At 41.6% G+C, this 23,815-nt stretch overlaps 1 protein-coding gene across 2 annotated transcripts in view; it reads right to left on the bottom strand.

Annotated features, from left to right (window-relative positions):
- The window catches only part of SPNS2 (sphingolipid transporter 2), a 102,192-nt gene extending 78,640 nt beyond the window's left edge, over positions 1–23,552 (bottom strand). For both annotated transcript variants that reach the window (XM_032217179.1, XM_032217178.1), the window contains exons 1-2: positions 23,490–23,552; positions 2,739–2,875 (exon numbers count right to left, since the gene is read on the bottom strand). In XM_032217179.1, the coding sequence (XP_032073070.1) occupies positions 2,739–2,858 (120 nt within the window). In that variant the 5' untranslated portion in view covers positions 2,859–2,875; positions 23,490–23,552. The remainder of the gene's footprint in view (positions 1–2,738; positions 2,876–23,489) is intronic.
- Between the last annotated feature and the right edge of the window lie 263 nt (positions 23,553–23,815).

Here is a 23,815-nt window from a genome sequence, read left to right as displayed (position 1 = left end):
TTTGATATCCATTAAAAGCAGATCAAACTAGAAAAAGATGGTCAAGTTCCATTTAAAAGCTGACAAAAGTATTTAAGTCTGAGATGGGAGTTTTACTGATAAGATATCAACGTGAAGATGTGCCTAGTGCCTCTCAAATTAACTTAAGATTATGCCAAATTTGCAAGCAGGGCCTCTTGAAGAGGAGTTGTGAGCCTCTTCCAAGATTCCGTCTAATAGTCCACTGGAGCATCTTTTGCGCCTTATAAATGATGGAAGTCTGGGAAGGCTGTGTAACTAACAGTATGTACCTTCAGAATCACTAATCATAGGAATGGAATGAATTGCTTTATGTCCTCATTGCTGTAAAAAGTTAAAAGGTCTTGCATTCACTCTCATACCAGAGTACCTTTTTCATTTATAGCAGGGGTGTCAAACTCAATTTCATTGAGGGCCACATCAGGGTTGTGTTTGAAATCAGGGGGGCAGAGTGGGCATGGCCGGGGTCGGTGTATCCAGCTCGATGTCACTCATGTCAGGGGTCCCTGTGGTGGCTCGAGCACTCTTCCAGTGAAAACAGGCTGGTGAGCTTTGTTTTTGGCTGTGATGGCCTCCTGCAACCCTCTGCCAGTGAAAATGGAGCTTGGGAAGGGTGTGGGAGGCCCTCCTGAGCTCAGTTTACACTGGCAGATGGTTGCAGGAGGCCATCACGCCAAAAACAGAGCTCACCAACCCGTTATCACTGGCAGAGGCACCGCAGGCTAGTCCTTCGCTGTTTCCAGGGTGGCCCCGTGTGCCAAATCTAAGCAGCCTTCTGGGCTGGATCTGGCCCCCGGGCCTTGAGTTTGACACCCCTGATTTACAGTGTTCCTATATTAAAGCTCCTGAAGGCAGAAAACATGAGGCTGGTGGTCGGTAATGTTACTTTTAGTACCATAAAAAACCATCAACTAGTTATCACCTTAGAAACAGCCTTCCTTCCTTTTGGCACCAAGTAGCTTCATTAATACAGTGGACTTTAGACTCCTTGCATTGTAAGGTCACAATGTCCTGCCTACCGCCTTTCAGTCTGTGATGGCCATAAAATTGCTAAAAATTGTTATATTTGGCAAAAGACCAAGAGGTAAAATCCAAAGCTCCACTTCTTTCTTTTGGAGGCCTGTGATTATAGTTGCAACTGTTAGAAAATAATTGAAAGAAAGTGGACGGATTATAGCTCGCCCTGAACAAGGGCCATTTCCTGATGGAGTTGAAGAATGATTGCTTAATTTGTTTCAAAAGTTTCCACCTAAGAGCAACTTATTTGGGACTTTGTAAAAGCAAAGTGCAAAGAAACTAGAGCGAAGGTTGACAATCTAGCAACTTGCTGATGTTCTGAGGATTTGTTTGAAACAGGTGAGAATACTACAAAACATCTGGAAGACACTAGATGGACTACTACTGATATAGCAATAGCAATAGCAATAGCAGTTCAACTTATATACTGCTTCATAGAGCTTTCAGCCCTCTCTAAGCAGTTTACAGAGTCAGCATATTGCCCCCACAGTCTGGGTCCTCATTTTACCCACCTCGGAAGGATGGAAGGCTGAGTCAACCCTGAGCCGGTGAGATTTGAACCGCCAAACTGCAATTAGCAGTCAGCTGAAGTGGCCTGCAGTACTGCACTCTAACCACTGCGCCACCTCAGCTCTATATCTTTGTAAGTCAGAAAGCTGGTATATAACTGATACTAATTTGGAAGACTGGCTCGGATCTGACCAGGTGTCCAATCCAGGGGTAAGGTCCATGTTTTCAACTCCATCTTGAGATACTGAAAACCTACAAACTCTAAAGGAAAAACAAGGATTCTACTGCTAGGCAATGGCCTCCAATAATTCTGTATCACAACAAATCAAACAATAGATCTATCTAGTTCAGTATTGCTAGTAATAACTGCAAGATTTCACACGACTGTCTTTCCCAACCCAGCTTGACGATGCTAAAGATTAGGGCTGGGATTTTTTCTATGCAAAATAGATGCTCTCCCACAAGATTTACCTAGCATGCAGGAAAACTGCCTGTTCTCAGAGACAGCAGGCTAAATGAGATCATTGCTCAATTACTGTCTACACTGACTGGTAAAAGTAGGATTTCAGCCAAGGATTTTTCTGATCTATAGCAATAGCAATAGCACTGAGACTTAGATACCGCTTCACAGTTCTTTACAGCCCTCTCTAAGTGGGTTACAGAGTCAGCATATTACCCCCAACAATTTGGCTCCTCATTTTACCAACCTCGGAAGGATGGAAGGATGGGTCAACCTTGAACTGGTCAGGATCGAACTGCTGGCAGTCGGCAGAGTTTGCAATACTGCATTCTAATCACTGCGCCAGCCAAGGCTCTTTTTAGCTGGAGATACCAGTCACTAAAGTTGAGTTTTGTGTGTGCGAAGCAAACTAATTTTCTATTCCCCTTCGTAAATACCATCTACATCAGGGGTGTCCGATCTTGACAACATTTAAGACTTGTGGATTTCAACTTGTCTTAAAGTTGTCAGGATTAAACACTCGCTGGTTTACCTCAAGTGGCTGACCAGAGCTTTATATTTCCTTCAAAGTGCTGGAGATTGAGGCTCTATAGGGGTAGAACAGATGATCTTCTCCAGGGCCATACACCTCTCCAGAATGCCTCACCCTCTTTTTCATTCCAAAAGCTCATGTCTCAGCTGACCAGCTCCTCCAGCTGCAGAGCACATATTATTCCCTCTGCAAAGCTCTTACCTGTTCAGTGATGAAGGAGCTGGAGAAGGTAATGGCTGACCAGAAGAAGATCCCACAGCTAAGAATAATCTTCCTGTTGAAACGGTCACCAAGGTAGCCAAATATTGGGGCTGCCACCATAAAGCTACAGATGAAAACTGCAGAAGAACAGAAAGGAAGAGATGGATTGGGTGAGCAATTCCCAAACATTCAAAATTTGATCAGGTAAGTCAAAAACAAAGTATCAATCATCTACATTCAGCTTTCCCTAACCTGGTACCTTCCAGATGCATTGGGAATGCATGACAGATGTGGCTCTTCCATTCAAATCATTGGTGAATACTTCATAAGCTGCAGATACTACAGATAGTCCACAATATACATATATGACCACAGTTGGAACCAGAATTTTGATTGCTAAGTAATGCAATTGTCACATGATCAGACCTGATTTTACCACCATTCCCCCCCCCCCACACACTGTGGTCATTAATTGAATTTCCACAGTCATTAACAGTATCACGTAGTTGTTAAGTGAACAATGTGGTCATGAATTGACTTTGCTTGTTGAAAGCAAGCTGGGAAGGTTGCAAATCACATGACAAGATACTGCAACCATTGTAAAGGTGAGCCGATTGCTAAGTGCCCAAATTGTGATCACGAGATCATGGGGATGGTGCAACAGTCATAACTTCAAGGACTGACTGTAAGTCACTTTTTCCAAGGCTGTCATAAGTTCGAAACCTTTGTTAAATGAACAGACTGAAGTCGAGGGCTACTGTATTCAAAACTCAAAGGAAGAAATTTTTTCCTCATACCCGGTCAGATTTAAGCAGTGTTTATATATTTTATTTATTATTGCATTTGTTCATTATAGGTAGTCCTCAACATTTCCCCACTGAAAGGAGAGCCTTCTCTGTGGCTGCTCCGACCCTCTGGAACGAACTCCCCGTGGAGATTCGTACCCTCTCCACCCTCCAGGCCTTCCGCATAGCCCTTAAAACCTAGCTGTTCCGACAGGCCTGGGGCTAAAGACTCGTTGCCCCACTCGAATGGTATGACTGTTGTGCTTTTAACTGTGTATGGTTTTATGTTTTTTTGTTATTTGTTTGTATTTCCCCTCCCTTGAGTTGTGAGCCGCCCTGAGTCCCCTCAGGGAAAAGGGCGGCATATAAATAAATTAAAACTAAACTAAACTAAACTAAAACTAAACTCAACATACGGCCACAAGTGAGCCCGGAATTCGTGTTGCTAAGTGAGAAATTTGTTGAGTGAGTTTTGCCCCATTTCACGAAAACTTTTCTTGCCACATTTGTTAAGTGAATCACAGCAGTTGTTAAGCTAGTAACAGGGTTGTTAAGTTAAACTGGTTCCTCCACTGATTTTGCTTGTCAGAAGAATTCACAAGGAGATTCCATAACCCCGGGACACTGCAACCGTCATAAATGTGAATCAGTTGTCAAGCATCCAAATGTAAATCACGTGACTGAGGGGATGCTGAACAGTCATAAGTGTGAACAATCACCATAAGTCACTTTTTCAGTGCCGTTGTAACTTCAAACAGTCACTAAGCAAACTATTGTAAATCAAGGACTACCTGTATCACCTCCACTCATGATAGTAACAGTGTCAAAGTGAAAAGAGGACAAATTTAAACCCGAGTTTCCCTACAGCTACAACAATACTTTGGTCTTTACAATATGGAAAATTAATATTTGCAAAACGCTGGCAGTTGTGTACCTTATCACTCACTGTTGGCTAGAAAGATACTATGTTTTTCTACACAATCCATGTTAAATCTATTTTCTATTCTTTGCAGATCTGAAAGTCACTTGCTTAATTAGATGGTTTGCTGATGTGCAACAAAAGGCAATGTAGAGATTTTAAAGACAGAGGCGGTACAATTTGGGAAAAGGATTTGAGAACAAAAGAATAAAATGACAAAACAAGAAGCTGGCAGAACCCAGATGGCAGCATGAGAATATTCAGTTTGAGTTGTTAAAAAAAAAAGTTCAGACAATGACGGTCAGTTTGCCAGAAAGACTGCCTGCCAGCTAACACATCCATATCTAGCCTAAAAGTCTTGGAGCCAGGAGCTAGCTCCCATTTAACTAGGAAAAAAACGAAGGCTGGTGGAGGGAAATGGGTGGAGGGCCTGCCATCTAGTCTAATTAGATAGAAATTAATTTCTGCACCAGACAAGTGGTCCTCATTTAATTGGGAATGGCAACTCAGTCATTAAGTAGTTGCTAAGTGAAACAGCCACCATGGTTATTTTACTTAAACTTTGCTTTTTGGATTGGAAAGGTTGCAAATGCATGGTTTGGTTGCAAAGTTACTTTTTCACCACTGTCTCATTTAAGCCTGGTTCTCACTAGAAATATAAAGGATCAAAACTGGACTTTCAGTATGCCCAGCCTGAGTTCTACCCATGAGCTAAAGCAGCTTTTCCCTCTACTTTATCTATTACCTTCTCAGTATAATGCAGTGTTTCTCATCCTTAGCAACTAAAGATATGTGGACTTCAACTCCCAGAATTCCCCTGCCAGGGGAATGGTCCTGGCTGGTCTAATGCATTTGATTTTTCTTAGTCTAACCCAGGGCTGTCAAATTCCGGATCCATGGGCCGGATGTGTCACGCGCTGGCCAAGCCCAGATCCAGTTTAGTGAAGAGGGAAAAAAGTCCCGTTACGTTATGTGATGCTGCTGTGACGATGCAAGTTTGACACCCCTGGTGTAACCTACCATCTTTCCCTGAAAATAAGGCAGGGTCTTATTTTCTTTTGACCCCTGAAATAAACACTTTGCCTTATTTTTGGAGAGGTGTTATTATTTTTGAGGTGCAGGAGGCAGCAAGCATGGTCACCCCATGGCTGCTGCTGCGTTGCTATATCTTCAGGGAGGGCTTATTTTTGGGGAGGGCTTATTTTAGCGCATGCGCTCAAAAGCTCAATTGGGCTTATTATCTGGGGAGGTTTTATTTTCGGGAAAACAAGGTATTGCACAAGGTTGTTGTGAGGAGAAATAGCAATAACTACTACGTACACCACGAAAACAGGATAGAAACCAGGCCAGAAACAAAATGCAGAAAGTATCAACTTTTATTCTGAATTATTAATTGTCTTTCATATGATCCAGCATTCTCAGGTCCAACTTTAAGACTCAAATTGAAAGCCACATGTTACCAAAGGCCCAATGACGCAAACTCAAAATGGGGATGACTTTTTCAGAAAGAACCAGACATTTCTCTGGCACCCTCAAACAACTTTAAAAGGTTGAAGATTCTTTTTCAGAATGGAAGTCTTTAAAAATAAAATCGGGGGATAACACAGAAGTTCAGATTCCATTTTATAGCCTTGCCTGACAAAAGATGATCTCTTTCAAAGGCAGGTCATGCAGGAATCTTTTTTTTTTTTAAATGGCACCTTTCAAAGTTTCTGTTTCCTATACGCAATTGGGCCGGCCCCAAAATACCAGACAAAAGGGCAGGTGAATAAAAATAAGTAAAATGACAGACGCCCTTCCAATTGAAAGTGACAGCTTTGGAGTCGTACTTTGGAATGAAGAATGAGCAACACGTCTGTTTCGTTGCAATTGTGGTGAAAGAGCAGGAAAGGTTTAATTATCCAGACAGGATGGATTTCTCTGTATCTATTTCTGATTTCAGTGGTCAGACCCACCCTGATACAGGTGGAATGCTTTTCTTTTTTTTTGGTTTTTAATTTCTCCCAGTTCTTTTGTGGTGCAGTGTGGGTGGATGTGTGCCCACATGTGTGCACATCTGTGTGCTTGGAATTTCTCTTGCTCTCTCTTTTTAATTATATGAGACAATAATAAAAAAATAAATAGTTCATCTTCTCCAGGCTTCGTGGATTCCTTCACGCACTGTTACCCATGATTGCCAACTCATTTTTTTTTTTCCATCCTGGGAAATGCCAGTCAACCAGCAACCTAGTTCTCTGTCACGATATTTAAAGGTGCTCTTTGATTTCTTTGACAGAAAAAAAAATAAAGATTTGCCCCAAACCCCCTGGAAAAAAAAAGCAGAAGTGGTTTAAACGTTTAATCATAAAAGATATTGTGATTTGTGAAAGGTTCTCTCAAGTCATTAAGACAAAGGTTTCCCTCAGGCTTGAAGGAGACTGAAATTCAAATTTGCACTTGGAATTGTTCTCCTGAATGAGGTCGGGGTTTTAAGAGTTTATTTCACAGTTACTTGTTTGTGGAATTATATTGAGAATTATTGAGCATAGTCATCTCTCCCCACCTGCCTTTCTCAGAAAGATCAGAGACTCTTGATGTGATCATCAGCAATGGCAGAACAAGCCTTTCTAACTGTTAACTCCTTTGCAATAGAAATAGTACTATTACAAGTAATTGGGGACTTATATGCCATCCCATTGTTGTGGACCGCCAACGGCCAGCGGAGCTGGTGGCAGGCTCAGATAGTGAGGAGGTTGGGGAGGAACATGATGAGTGCTCTGCATCGGAGGCAGAGATGGGTCCAGGGCCGTTTGACAATTATCATCTGCCTTCGGAGTAGGAGATCAGTGGGGCAGAAGAACAACTGGAGCCTGTTCCCAGTGTGCACATGCATAGAACTGCCAGGAGAAGGGAATAGCTAAGGAACAAGGGTTGTATAGGGAGTAAAGCCACAGGTGGATGGTGAATGGCCCCTCCCATAGGGAATTAAGAGGAGCAAAAGGGGAGTGGAGTTTGCAGGAGACAATTAGTTCAATCCATTAGGGTGAAGATCTGTTCCTGAATTCTTGCCAAGTATTGTCTGCTACAGAGTGGCGTTTGGAAGATATCGGCCTGGAAGCTCAGCAAGCCTGATAAAGATCTGTAGTTGTGAAATCTATTGAAATACTGTTGGCTTGGACTTTGCTGGAGAGGAATTCACTTTAAACTACATAAAAGGGGTTTTATTGGGAGGAGAAGTCTGCTTCATGCTTTTGGGAAGCCTAGGTCAGAACACAGAATAGTGCTTTATAGCAGTCTCTGGGAGGTTTACAGTGGCAGCATCTTGCCCCCAACAATCTGGGTCCTCATTTTACCAAACTCAGAAGGATGGAAATCTGAATTAACCTTGAGCCCATCAGGATCCAACTCCAGCTTGCCTGCAACACTACGTTCTAACCACATCTCTCTCCTTATCAAGCTTCTTCTAGATGAAAAGGTATCGTGAAATCTATGACTTGATATTGAAGGAAAGAAAAAGATCCAAAACCACAGCAAGAGATTTGTCTCTCTGTCTGTCTTTTTAAGGGTGAGAAGATGTAGCTGTGGAGCTTGGTTCAGCACAGGTAGCCTTCAACTTACAACCATTCGTTTACTGCCTGTTCAATGTTACAATCACATTTAAAAAACTAACACAATCCATCCTCACACCTATGACCACTGCAGCATCCCCACAGTCACATGTGTTTAGAGGACTGGGGTGCCCAGGGTCATGTGATTGCCATCTGCGACAATTCCATAGGATCTCAGACAACTAAAGTCAATGGGAGGGAGCCAGATTCACTTAATGGCCATAGAATTGACTTAACTGCAGTGATTTGCTTAACTGACAATAAAGGTCGGGAATTCAGGCCTGACTCACTTAACAACCATCATGTTTAGCAACAGAAATTCTGGTCCCAACTTCCTGACATGCTATGTCAATGCTGGTCAAAAAGTGACGTGGTATTAAGTTAGGTGAGATGCTTGAGGACTACCTGTATGGCCTTGAACTCTGACAGCAACCTGAGAATAATTTACAAAAAAACCATGGAGTTGTGTTGAGGAACCAATTTTCTCTCAAACATGCAGGCAAAAGGAGACTGGATGAGCAGAACAGCAATGGCAGCAATAACAGCAATAACAGCAATAACAGCAATTACTTACCACCCATAAAGCGCTCCATGGTAGTGGATCTGACTATTTGAGAGACCGCCTTCTGCCAATAACCTCCCTGCGTCCCATCAGATCGCATAGAGCGGGCCTCCTCCGTATTCCATCCGCCAGTCAGTGCTGACTGGCGACTACCCGGAGGAGAGCCTTCTCAGTTGCTGCTCCGACGCTATGGAACAATCTCCCCGTGGAGATTCGTACCCTGACCACAGTCCAGGCCTTCCGTACAGCCCTCAAGATCTGGCTAGCCCGTCAGGCCTGGGGATAAACTCTTCCGCCCCTCCCGAATGCTGAGAGAATGTTGTGTTTTTAGTATTTTTCAGTTATTGCACATTTCTTTTTATGTTTTGTCTTCACTCCCCTTCCTTTATTATTGTAAGCCGCCCTGAGTCCCCTCAGGGAAAAGGGCGGCCTATAAATGCTATTAAAATCAAATCAAAATCAAAAAATCAATGGGAAGTGGAATAATCAATATAGTCAGAAATATTGGAACACTTTTTGAATATTCATCCATCATTCTCATCATCCATTCTCTGTTGAGCCTCAGAGAATTAGACAAACCTCTGCCCCGAAGTCATGGAGCTGAACCTTTTATTACTGTACTTGAGATCTATTTATAACTGTTCAGCAGCCAACAATCTAACCACTTCTGTAGGAATAACTCAATAGCTGGGTCTGATCCAATGCAAAACTTAAGTCTTATCTGAAAACCCAGTTTCATGAAATACGTTCAGTGAAGTCAGAGTTTCTTCCCTTCAGGTGCTAGACAATTGTAGGCCTCCCCAAAAGATTACACAAACCACATTCAATCACAAATTGAAAAGGGCACTTCTGGCAATTACCAGTAAAGTTGGGGGCCCCTGAAAGCATGAATAATAAATGGGCTTATCAGTGGGGGCAGCAGAGCCCTAGTGATTTATGGAGTTTTCTTAGCAATGGTATGGAACTGGCTTGCCATTGTCTTCTTCAGGATGTGTGTTTTTAAAAAAAACAATAATTCCACAATCTGCCCTACAGTTCTGATATTTCCTGGTGATCTCCATTTAATTAACTATGTGCAACTCTGTTATCAAGATCCAAGGAATGCATACAATAGTAAGATGCAAACTCTTGAGATATAGACTGTTTTATCTGTCTTCCCCCAGAATTGACCACTTAGTCTGGCAGAAGTTCTCCAACATCTCGCCTAACTTACTACCACTTCACCTTTTGACCAGCATTGACATAGGATGCCAGGAAGTTCAGGCACCAGCAGGGGTGGGTTTCAACCGGTTCACGGCGGTCCCTGAGAACCGGTTGGTCGCCGAACCCGGAAGTAAGTAACTTCCGGGAATGGCGAAGGGTGCGCCCGCCCGCCCGCCCGCAGTCCTTACCCGGTTTTGATGAGTTCTGCGCTTCCACGCATGCGCAGGACGCGATCATCTAGGAGCAGCTGGAGCGTCGCGCAGACGCTAGTACGCATGCGTGCACCACGCGCGTGCACGAGGACGCCGCTGGCCACGTTCCAACCGAACCGGTTGGAACGGGGCGAGAAACCCACCCCTGGGCACCGGTTATAAGAGTCCTCATGTTGTTAGTTGCAAAGTCATGTCTGACCCATCGCGATCCCATGGACAAAGTTCCTCCAGGCCTTCCTGTCCTCTACCATCCTCTGGAGTCCATTTAAGCTCATGCCTACTGCTTCAGTAACTCCATCCAGCCACCTCATTCTCTGTCATCCCCGTCTTCTTTTGCCCTCAATCTTTCCCAGCATTAGGCTCTTCTCCAGTGAGTCCTTCCTTCTCATTAGGTGGCCAAAGTACTTGAGTTTCATCTTCAGGATCTGGCCTTCTAAAGGGCAGTCAGGGTTGATCTCCTCTAGGACTGACTGGTCCTCATAGGAGATTTCAAAAATGTTAGTAACAGGACCCTATCTACAAAGTTACCTACCTAACTGTAAGCTTACATATACATAGCGATAATACCGAGGCAATTTGAAACTTGATGGCTTCTTTTGTTTTAGCGTTTCCTCATCTGGGGTTGCAAAAATCCAAACAACTATAAGATGACAGCAAAGAATGGATGTTTCTACATTTCTGTGCTAGCAGCTGGTATTTGTCTGTGTATTCTCTGGCAGACATTTTGATTGATGATGTACCAACAGCCTTAAATGCCTTCCAACTCTTAATAAGAATTTGGGGAGGTTTTGCGGCTATCCACATAGCCCAAGACAATTTATCAATATATGTTTATAGCTAATACAGTATAAAAGTGTGACTGCAAAATCAGGTTGCCACTAGATGGCAGCAATGAGAGATACACTATCTTATTTGCTGCCACCTAGTGGCTGGAATGGATGTCTGCAGTCCAGACATGGTATACCTAATAAATTCTACCAGCTCGCCTATGATATAGAAGACTATTTGAAACTTGGTCAGATCTGGTTACAACTTCACCAATAATAGCAGTTTGTATCTTGGAAAGTTTTAAAGATCAAGATTTTATCTGTCCATTCATGATCAAGCCATCCCCAAATATTTAGTATTTCAGTAGGGGCAATTCACAACAATATAGTGTTTCTGAGAAAAGGTGCACACCCTCCTTTGTAGCTATTGTAAAGTTTATAAGATCACAAGAAACAACCTCTATAGCAGCAGCAACAACAACAAAAGTTGCATTTCCATATCAGTACTAATCTGGATTGAAAATGCCTTGGATTAAATTTAGGATTTTTTGCATGCAAAGCCTGTTGCATTCCACCAAATTATAGGTGGTCTTCAACTTACATTCATTTGTTTAGTGTTGGTTCAAAGTTATAACAGCACTGAAAAAAGTATCTTATGATCCTCGTACTTAGGGCCCTGACAGCACCCACAGTCACCAGATCAAAATTCAGGCACTTAACAACTGGCATGTATTTATGATGAGTTCCTGGGATCATATGATCACCAATTGCGACCTTTCCAACTGGCTTCCGATCAGCAAGTCAATGGGGGAAGCTGGATCTATTTAATGATCACTTGATTCTCTTAACAAATAATTCGATTAACAGCTGTGGCAAAATGGTCATAAAATCAAGTGTGACTCACTTAATAACCTTCTTGTTTAGCAACAGAAAGTCTGGTTCCAATTGTGGTTGTAAGTTGAGGACTTCCTGTTATCTGGCAGAAGCTAAAGACCGTTTTTGGACGAGAAAAGCTTCAAGTATCAGCATTGGTCAACTATTTGGAAAATCAGATGGGACTGCTGGGCTAGGTAAAAACACTGTCCGAAAACTCTGCGAATGAGATCTGCTGAGTGCAAAATAAACATATAGGATCCCATAATGACCCCTGGGATTTTGGATAAGGATATCCTGACCTATGTTCCTTTTATGCCAGGATGAACAATTGTATCAAAGTTCAGATAAATACACTCCTTTAAGGAGGGGGGTAGTGCCAGGAGGCTGCAGATACCATGCGAATCATTCCAGCTGCAAAATTAACCCTAACTCTGCAAAAGTATTTTTTTTAATCACACAAGAAGTTTTTTTTTTCCCCATGCAGAAGAAGACCCCAGCCTTTGCATCTGCAAAAGTAACAACTTCCTAGGATGGAAACCCTAATTTAAAGTCAAACATGTTGTCCTAAACATCAAGGAAACAGAGATGGGTATAGTATCACTTAGTCACTCCAGCAGATTACTTTTAATTCACATTCAGACAACAGACTGCGATTCTTTTCCTGGGATGACAGTTTTTCTGGATTAATTATAAATCCAATAAACAGTAAACAGTAACAGCAGTAAAAACAATTAATTATAAACCAGATATCAAGGACAAATACAATAAAAGCTATTAGTAAGATTTACTTTTATGATAGGGCTCCAAATATTTCCCACTTTCAGTTTTACCTGGCCAAACAAGTAAACTTAGTAATACCTACTGCAAACATTCATATTTTCATATGTTCAGAACAGAAACAGAAATACTCAACTCTGGTATTGTTTCCCTGTGTTTTTAGTATATGAATAACATTTTTAATTTATAAATAATAGCAATAATAACACATTCTCCTTATGCAATCCACACTCTGTAATATTTTCCAAGCCCCAGTTATCATGGAGAAAGGAAAGGACCCTCTGCAGATGCTCAGGGACACTTTTTTCTCCAGTCTGCACCTATAGGAACTAAGACAACACAATTATGCCAGTGCTTAGACAAAATGCAAGGACTACGTCATATCCAAATGCACAAACTGAGTTCAATGAGTCATAACACGCAGACACTGACCAAACAGCATTCATGAGGATCTTTCTCTAAAGCTGAGGACAAGGGAGACTATCTGATTCTGTAGTTGGAGATCTCCTACCAGGAGGGAACAGCTTCACTGTATCTCATGAATGTTTAGATTAGCCTTGAACAAAATATTCAGGTGTGAGGAGGGCAAACCCCAAAAGAATATTTAACAGAACCCCTTGCACAAAGTCTAACCACATGGATAATTTGTGCAGAGAGGGGAAGGGGAGAGAGAGGAGAGAAGAGAGGAAGAGAGAAAGAGAGAGAAGCAGACAGACAGAGACAGAGAGAGGAGAGAGAGAGAGACAGAGACAGAGAGAGAGAGAGACAGAGACAGAGACAGAGAGAGAGACAGAGACACAGAGAGAGAGTGAGACAGACAAAGACAGAGATACCAGGGCATAAACTGGAAGGACAAGTAGCCAGTCTTCATTGAGCAACCAGAGATAGGTAGATATAGATTTAAAATCAAGAGCTACAGTATCTGTAAATCTCAACCAAGACTGGCTATCTGTCCTTCCAGAAATACAGATAAACCTCAACTTCAAAGCCATGCCCGTCTAGGTCTAGTTCCTCCTTGATTACACCACAGATCCAACTCACTTGAAAATAGCTTTGTATAGAAAAGGAATGATCTGTCAAAAACAGCACTTTCTTAGAGATGCAACAAGGATAATGCATCTTTGAAACATGTGTTTCTACAACGTCCTATACTTACTTTTGGGAGAAAAGAGTGGATTATAGAAATATGATTGTGCAACCAATGCTAAAATTTGCAGGAGATAATATTCTTTTGAACCATATACATAGCGCATGGAATTTGACAACTGGATGACGCAAACAATTCTCTGTGCCCTTTCCATGGCTAAACCAATTATTTTGGTATTGCAGTATTAGAAAGACAAATGTATAACTCCGTTTACTCATTGAGGAGTTGACTGCAGGTACCACTTATGAGCAGATTGCCTACAGATGTAGACTTTGTATAGATGAGTTCGATGAAACGTGGGGATTCATTGATACACAATACAGGAGGTTAAAAAAGATAATATACTGTAAATATAGGTGGTACAATGCCTCAATGATTAAAGACACTGAGCTAACAACCTGGAAAGCCAACAACCTGGATTCGAGATCTCCGTCAGCTGGCACGGGAGGACGCAACAGCTAACAACCTGGAAAGCCAACAACCTGGATTCGAGATCTGAGCGCCGTGCTACAGGGCAAGCTCACCTTTTTTGCCCCAGCTCCTGCCCACCTAGCAGTTCAAAAGCATGCAAATGTGAGTAGATAAATAGGTATCACTTTGGTGGGAAGGTAACAGCATTCCATGCACCTTGGCGCATAGTCATGCTGGCCCAGGGGTGGTATTAATTTACTTTCCCTACCAGTTCACAAATGTGAGCACGCACGTGGCCTTCCACGTATGCGCTTTAGCTTGAAAATGTGCCTAAATAAGACGGCATAGAGACGGGGCTGGTGGGTGTTTTAGTGGAAGTTTCCTCTACCAGTTCAGGTGAACTGGTCCAAATCAGCTGAATACCACCTCTGAGCTGGCCACATGATCATGGAAGCGTCTTTGGACAATGCCGGCTCCCTCGGAAATGAGATGAGCATCTTCCCCCTAGAGTCAGACACAACTGAACAGGGGCAATATTTACCTTTACTGTAAATATATTAGAAATATATACCGGTATATATGTATTCGAATAATATTTCCATTAGACAAGTATATCTAGAGTTGTAACAGTGTATTATGATGATGGTGTTTCACATTTGGGTTTTCCCTTATATTTCTTTTTTTTTTTTTTTTTTTTTTTTTTATGTCTTCTTCTTTTTCTCTTCGACAACTGTATGTATATATCTCTATCACTATTATCCTTGTGTTTTGCTCCTTTTCAAATTCATTTTTTTGTTGTTAATTAAAAAGCAATAAAATATAAATTAAAAAGAGCCACACGAGAATAGCTGGAAACAGATTGCAGTTGGCACAAAAACAGCCGCAAATCAGTAACTCATTTGTATTCAGGGAGGTTTAAATCCAGTTGCTCAGACCGTTAGTAACCAAAGCTGTTTGGGATGTTAAGAGTTCAGAATGGCATTTGCCTAGATGGCTACCACTCAAAGAAGGCAAAACTAAGCGTCAATCAATGGCAGGATATCCTATAAGGAAGCTCATGACTCAGTTGACCAAGTATTTTGGATTTGCACTACAAAACAGTAAACTAGCCAAATGCATTAGGCTTGAATCATCTACAAGGCTAATATATGATTGATTGTTGTTTAATTCCTGCAAAAAATGTGCTTTTCAAATTGCTCCCATGCCATATAGGACTTGCTGTCTACAAGTCTCATAACAATATATAGTTGAAGGCTTGCACGTGTTTTGAAAAGCAAAATATGGCTCACACTCCAATTGCAACATGCAGTAAGTTCTCAAGAAGGATGAATAGCGGCCATTCATGCAGAACAACTGTAGCAGAGGTGGTATTCAGCAGGTTCTGACCAGTTCTGGAGAACCGGTAGCGAAAATATTAAATAGTTCGGAGAACCGGTAAATACCACCTCTGACTTGAGCCGAGGTGGCGCAGTGGTTAGGGTGCAGTACTGCAGGCCATTTCAGCTGACTGTTATCTGCAGTTCAGCGGTTCTAATCTCACCGGCTCAAGGTTGACTCAGCCTTCCATCCTTCCGAGGTGGGTAAAATGAGGACCCAGACTGTGGGGGTGATATGCTGACTCTGTAAACCGCTTAGAGAGGGCTGAAAGCCCTATGAAGCAGTATATAAGTCTAACTGCTATTGCTATTGCTATTGACTGGCCCTGCCCCCATCTATTCTCCGCCTCCTGAGTCACAGCTGATCGGGAGGGAATGGAGATTTTACAGTATCCTTCCCTGCCAGGCCAACAAGCCATGCCCATAGAATCAGTAGTAAAATTTTTTGAATCCCACCACTGGACTGTAACCTCTTTATATGAAGCATCCTTCCTTGGTCTATGGAGATTCTCAGCCATCCAGGTCATGGTTGTCCCAAAGGTGCTTTTTCAGGAAGCAACTGGACTTTCTGGTTTTTCTTTTGAGTACATTTCGCTTCTCATCCAAGAAGCTTCTTCAGCTCTGACTGGATGGTTGGGAATAGAGTCAGAGCTGAAGAAGCTTCTTGGATGAGAAGCGAAATGTACTCAAAAGAAAAACCAGAAAGTCCAGTTGCCTCTTGAAAAAGCACCTTTGGGACACCCTTCCTCAGTAATTCTGATTTCACATAGTCCTCAACTTACAAAACACATTCATGACCAAGAATTTCCACTGCTAAGCAAGGCGATTGTTAAGTAAGTCACACTCAATTTTATAACCCTTTTTTGCCATGGTTGTTAAGTGAGTCACTACAGCTGTTAAGTGAATCCAGCTTCCTCCACTGACTTTGCTTGTCGGAAGCTAACTGGGAAGGTTGCAAATGGTGATCATGTGACCCTGGGATGGTGCAACCATTGGAAATACATCCAAGTTCTCAAGTGCCCAGTTTTGATCATGTGATCTTGAGCCGCCCGGAGTCCTCTGGGATTGGGCGGCCTATAAATCGATTTAATAAATAATAAATAAATAGAATGCTGCAACCGTCATAAAACCAAGGACTGGTTGTAAGTCATGTTTGCAGTGCCATGTACGTTCAAACCGTTGCTAAATGAATGCTTGTTAAATCCAGGACTATCTGTTCTCCACTCTTTGTCACTTTTTAAATGGACAGTGAACATGGCTTATTTATAAGATTATTTTCACTAAAATATGTACCTATTCCTGTTTAGTGGCTCTGCTATCAGATGCCTTTTTATATAACTGCATTATGTATTGTATGCTACTTTGGGAATATGCTGCATTTTTAAAGCAGCTCTTCTAAAGAGATCAACATGCTTTTACAATTTGGTGAGAAAAGATTAATGGCCCGAAAGCAGAGAATCTTGGATCATAATTTGGAGCATGGAGGATTGATCAGACTTTAAAATGAGAAATCTGATTCTCATCCCATGTTCTTAGTTCCCTTTTCTGCTTCCAGGATTTTCTAACAATGTTTTCCACAAAGGTTTTTGCACTGCCCAGTCCCGCCTGTGCCCCCCGTCCCCCCGATTGTGAAATATGAAATTCATTTTTACAAAGCATTGTTTGGGAGCAAAATAGTAACTATAGTTTTGTTTTTTTTTACTACCATTATAGAGAGAAGGAGATGTGTGTGTGTGAAAATAAGCTCCTGAGACTTGGAAGCAGAAAAGGGAATCCTCTTTAAAATTAAAGAGGGAGACTTGCATTTGTGGTGTTTGAACAGGTCCATGTTAACCACGCTCCAGAAAATCTGCAAAAAGTGGACAAATTTAGCAACTGAAGTGGTTTGGATTAAAACCTTTAGTCCCTTTTTCCCATGGCTCTCAAAAATAGATATCATTCCATTCATAGTGGCATTTGACAATCTAACAAGAAAGGGGGGAGGGGGGAAACCTTTGCAAGTTAACTTCCAGCATATCCTGTGGCCCTAGAAAAGAAAAGGAATAATTCATGATACGATTTGGCAGTCAGACCCAGTGCAGTCCGTGTTCCTGCACAAATGCCTCTTGAGGTCAAATCGTCATCATTTCGAATAAAGACTCCTGCCAAAACCATTAAATTTCATATGCTGGAATTGTTCTGAACATATCTTTTCAATTTAATCAAAACAAAGAGAAGACATATATGGGTGTGACAAGTGACAGGATGCTAGCTCATGAAGGGCAATTTGCTCCATTCCTTGCTTATTTTCTGCATTTTAATAATTATGCAGTGACTTTGATAAGTCTTTAGCTTAGTCTTCTCCAACACCAAATACTTTTTGGAACTGTGTTTTCTGATAAATCTTTAAAAATCACTTTCTATTTCCATAGAATTAGGAGGAATATGGATTTTATGTACCCACCCCACGAGGATCATCATTCAACCCAGTATTTCTCAATCTCAAATTTTAAGATTCCAACTCCCAGAATTGTAGTTTTGTCTTAGGAAGGAAGCCAGCTGGCTGACCTTGGTCCGGTCAGTTTCTCTCAGCCCTTGGAAAGAGACAATGGCAAAGTACTGGTACTTCTGGTCAAGGATTCCGCAGAGACTCAACACTGACTCGAAGGCACCCTCCCCCACAAAGAATTATGGGATATTACGTAGTGGTGAAATTCATTTTTTTAACTACCAGTTCTGTGGGCGTGGCTTGGTGGGCGTGGTGTGGCTTGGTGGGCGTGTCTTGGTGGGCAGGGGAAGGATACTGCAAAATCTCCATTCCCACCCTACTCTGGGTCCAGCCAAAGGTGGCATTTGCTAGTCCTCCAAACTCCTCAAAATTTCCGCTCCTGGTTCTCCGAACTATTCAAATTTTCCGCTACCAGTTCTCCAGAACCTGTCAGAACCTGTTGGATTTCACCCCTGATAGTATGGCATAATAAGGCTAGTCTGGCTGTTTCTTCCAAACTTCATGTGCAAGGCAAACTTTTCCTTTTTCTCATGAATGAGAACCTCATTATGGATACTTCCAATTCCGCCGAGTTTCCATTAACCAACAATTCAAATATTCTCTCCCTCCCCAGGGTACAGTTGACTTCTAGAACAGGCCTTTTTCCCATTCATTTTCCCGTAACAATCCGAAAGCTTCCCTTCCCTTTCCTGTCCTCTGAGCCATCTGGCCTTGCTATAGACTTCCGTTGCAAGGAGTTTTGGGGTAGCCTGTTTTTAGAAAGGACCAGCAAAAAAAAAAAAAAAGTGCTATTAAAATAAAGATGCTGATTAGTTTTTATCAATTTCTCCAAAATTGGAATACAACGTTGCAATCACATTTTCAGATTGTTGGAGATACACTGTTGTTGCCTGTTTCCCTGCAACAATCCTGTGAGGTAGGTGGGATCAAGAGAGAGGGACTGTTTTGCAGTCATCTACACGTGGTTCTCGACTTACGATCACAATTGGGATGAGCATTTCCATTGCTAAGCAAGGCAGTCGTTAAATGAGTTGCAATGATTTTACAACCTTTTTTGTCATGGTTATTAAGCAAATCACTGCAGTTGTTCAGTGAATCAGTTGGTCCTTCAGCAAATCTGGCTTACCTAATTGACTATGCTAGTTGGAAGTCACAAATTTTGATCACATGATCCTGGCAATTGTTGTAAATATATACTGTTGCCAAGTACCCAAATTTTGATCACATCCGGATGCTTTAACGGTCACATGATCATATTTTGGGCGCCTGGCAACTAGCATGCATTTACGGCTGTGTGCACCATCCTGAAATTATACGACTGTATTTTTCAGCAGTTAGTGATAGTTTCTAGTGTTTACTTCCAGTAATAACACCTATTGGGGAAAGCTGACTCATTTAACAACCATAAAATTCGCTTAACATCTGCCGTGTTTGCTTAATGACTGCTGCAAAGAAGATCATAAAACCAGACATGGTAACCTGCTTAATGATTCCCACAACTTATGAGTATAACTTTGGGCTCAATTACAGTAGAAAGGCAAGGACCACTTGTGCTCTGTGATTCTGTTAACCATATATTTAATTTAAAAGTACATTCTTTTTTATCTTTTGCTGCAATATTTTATTAATATACACATAAATATTTATGTTTAAACATTTTCATTGCCTATTTCTAGCAAGCTGGAACCAATTACCCTATTTTCACTGAAATATCACTTTGAGTAGTGTGAATTTAAATAATACAACCACTTTGTTGTATTAACTGCGGTAACCCAGACCTACTTGGAGCTGAATTACCAGTAAACCACTATGTAAATTTCTAGTGTTAAGATAAGATAAGATAACCTTTATTGTCACTTTCTTCTGTGTTCACACCAGCACACATTAACATGAAATTCTGATGCCTGTTCTCCAAAGAAATAAACACAAAAACACACACACTCATCCATCCACACATATATACATATGCTGTGTGTGTACACACACACACACACACATCTATACCTATACTCCAAAGAAATTCATATACACATGAATTTCAGTGTATATGTGCAGTGTACTGCAGGCCACTTCTGCTGACTATCGGCTGCCTGCAATTTGGCAGTTCAAATCCCACCAGGCTCAAAATATATAAATAAAAGTAATTAATAAAATAAATTTAAAAAAAATCCTGACCAGCTTAAGGTTGACTCAGTCTTCCATCCTTCCGAGGTGGGTAAAATGAGGACCCAGATTGTTTGGGATAATAGGTTGACTCTGTAAAACCACTTAGAGAGGGCTGTAAAGCACTACGAAGTGGTATATAAGTGCTATTGCTAAGTGCTATCCACACACACATGCACACATGCTGTGTATACACACACAACTACATCTATACCTACATCTCTAGCAGTGGTGGGTTTCAAAACTTTTCAGAAGCTCTTCTGTAGGTGTGGCCTGCGTTGTGGGAGTGGCTTGCTGACCATGTGACTGGGTGGGAGTGGCTTGCCAGCCAGCTGACTGGGTGGGAGTGGCTTGCCAGCCATGTGACTGGGTGGGCGTGACCAACTTGTAAAATGTGGTGAAACTCACTTAACAACGCTCTTGCTTAGCAACCAAAAGGTTGACTCAGAAACTCTGGAATTTGAAGCACGCAAGTCTTAAAGCTGTCAAGTTACAAGACCCTTGCACCCCTAACCCTTTAGGAAAAAAAACCCCAGGGGTGTTCAAACTTGACAGCTTTAAGATTTGTGGACTTCAAGTCCCAGTATTCCTCCTCTCGTTCTTCATCTTGATGATGTGCGGACGGGCGGGGGGAGGGAGCTGGAACCGGTTCTAAAAGGCACTGTAGATTTGTGGAACCTCTTCTATAGAAGAGGTTAGAACTAGCAGGAACCCACCCCTGATCTCTACCTACCTACCTACCTACCAACCAACCAACCTATCTCAGTCCATTTTGAATACATAGTGGAAAAAAGAGTCTTGAGAATTAACTAATTGATATTATATGGTACAAAGCTATTACAGAATTCAGTTGTTCTGCTTAACCCTCCTCCCAGACAGTGACAAAAAAGGCTACAATCCACAAAGTTACGTTCCATAGTACTGCCTGATATATATTTTTGAATTAGTTGATTTTTTATTTTATCAGTGTGGGGTTGCTTTTAGATGGAAGGTAAACTGAATACATAGATGAGGAAATAATTAATGTTGTAAGATCCTTTGTGGGTTTTGCTGCAGTGGGTTAAACAAACACAGTTATGCCTATAGGAAGTTGAGGATGTTTTGCAAATCTTCTCTTTCAGCAAATCGTGACTCAATGTCACATTCAAAAAGGCAAACCAAATCTTAATTTGGAGCACAGTTACACCCTTATATGCCGCTGCTTAGCATAGGTGGTTTTCCCTGAGATTTTCATGGAAAGTAGAAAAAGAAGGAAATCCCAAAGATGTTTTTTCAAGGGTTTCTGATTTTTCTTTGATGGTTAGGAATGGAAATCAGAGCTGAAGAAGCTTCTTCAAAGAAAAACCAGAAAGTCCAGTTGCTTCTTGAAAAAGCACCTTTGAGACAACCATGACCTGGATGACTGAGAATCCCCACAGACAAAAAGGAAGAACTTTCACAAAATATGGTTTATCTGAGTAACTGCTTCCTTAAAACAAAGCTTGAACTAAAGCTACTAAGATAGTACTTTTTCCAACTTAACTAGGATAAGCCAATAAATCTAGTCTCTACGGGGAGTAACAAAGATATACATATGATGCTGGTATAGGTAATCCTCAATTTACGACCAACATTTCTGTTGCTAACTGAGACATTTGTTAAGTGAGCTTTGCCCCATTTTACGACCATTCTTGCCACCATTATTAAATTAGTAACATGGTTGTTAAGTGAATCTGGCTTCTCCATTGACTTGGCTTGTCAGTAGGTCACAAAAGGTGATCACAAGACTCAAGGTTGAGAAACACTGCCTGAGATACAATGGCAAGAAACAACTTCTCATTGGCAGAGATGAGAAAACATTAGACTGTTTGCCATCATCATGATCCACATTGCAAACATGACCTAATTTTTCTTCTCTCAACAGCATCACCTAGCCAAGTTTCTAGATCCAGCTGCCATATCATTATGACTATCCAGAACTTTCAGCTTTTTGTATGGATTGAAAAGATTTTCTTGACAGCACTGATAAGTGTTAAGGATGTGAGGTCTTGTTTTAAAAAAAAATTCACAGAAAGTTTGATAAGATAAAGGTAAAGGTTCCCCTCGCACATATGTGCTAGTCATTCCTAACTCTAGGGGATGGTGCTCATCTCCATTTCAAAGCTGAAGAGCCAGCGCTGTCCGAAGATATCTCCGTGGTCATGTGGCTGCCATGACTAAACACCAAAGGTGCATGGGACGCTGTTACTTCCCACCAAAGTGATCCCTATTTTTCTACCTGCATTTTTTACATGCTTTTGAACTAGATTGCTAGGTTGGCAGAAGCTGGGACAAGTAACGGGAGCTCATTCTGTTATGCGGCGCTACGGATTCGAACTGCTGAACTGCCGACCATCTCATTGAGAAGCTCAGCATCTTAGTCACTGAGCCACCTTAGAAAGTTTGTCAGACTGAGTGAATTATTTCCTGTAACCTAGGCAGGAACCCAACTCAAAATGATCTGGACATCCCTAATTGGCAGCAGTCTTAGAACCAGGATTCTCCACCCTTCTAAATATAATGGCTGCCACATGAATGTAAACATTGGCAAGAAAAATAAAAGAGATTTTCTGTACAGGTGGTAGATTCCCAGCAAAATCTGCAGGTCAGATGTTTTGCTTCACTATTTATTTATTTTTTTGCTACCTTAACCTTTCATGATTCCATTCTCTTGACTCTGTGTGCCAATATTGCACCATAGAGAGAACACTGGGTTACAACAACCTTTTATTTTTCTTCCATTCAATGATGTCCGATTCTCAGAGACGGCTTGGACAAGTCCCTGCAGTTTCTTTTAGCAAAGTTTTTCAGAAGTAGATTGCCATTGCTTCTTTTCTAGGGCCGAGAGAGAGTGGCTGGCCCAAGTCACCCACCTGGCTTCATGCCCAAGGTGGGACTAAAATTCACGCTGTACCAGTTCTAGTCTGGTGCCTTAACCGGTACTCCAAACTAGCTCTCTACGAAGAGGCTACTGCTTGTAAATATTTACTGTTTGTAAAGAATATGAGAGAGTGATGGCAGAAGTTTGTAGTATTCCCACCAGTTACTGCTCAGCTTCACTCCCCAAGTATAGCAAACCAACCAACAGAGACACGTAATACCTATAAAAAGTCCATTTACCAGTTAATGGCAAATTGAAGCAAACCTGGCACGCATTCACAAGCGTGCCACAACCTTGGCTTCAAAGTGCAGCAGAAGACCACAAGGAAAACAATGCAAAGTGCAAAACCAGGGCTTACTTTCCAAAAGAATATTCCCCCCTTATTTGGGTGGTGGGTCCCTAATGGGAATGTTTTATGTTGAGAAGCTACTGGTTGTGGCTTTTTCCAGATGGCTCACTATCTTTGTTATTTGCTGTTAATTTTGTGCTCAGTGCTGTATACCACCCAGAGTTGCTATGGAATTGGGCAGCTTGACACAATTAAATTAAGTTAAATTAAATTAGAAGAGGTGTGCTTACCTGTTTGTAGCAAGCCAGCTCCGCTGTCCTTAACCCCAAAATGTTGCTGAATATCTAGCAAAACGCCTGGAGGGGAAAGAAGAACACTGGTTAGATGGATCGTTAATGATGAACATTTATTCAATCAAAGAATAGGTTGTTGGGAACAATCTTGGATTTGGGAATGGTAGCATTTTTTGAAAGAGCAATAGCAATAGCACTTAAGACTTGTATACTGCTTCACAGTGCTTTAAGCGGTTTGCAGAGTCAGCCTATTGCCTACAACAATCTGGCTCTTCATTTTGCCCACCTCGGAAGGATGGAAGGCTGAGGCAACCTTGGGTCTG

This window comes from Thamnophis elegans, chromosome 4, assembly GCF_009769535.1.
Source record: "Thamnophis elegans isolate rThaEle1 chromosome 4, rThaEle1.pri, whole genome shotgun sequence".
Lineage (NCBI taxonomy): Eukaryota > Metazoa > Chordata > Lepidosauria > Squamata > Colubridae > Thamnophis > Thamnophis elegans.
The sequence above is the reverse complement of the archived record's forward strand: the minus strand, read 5'-3'. Positions and strand labels throughout refer to the sequence as shown.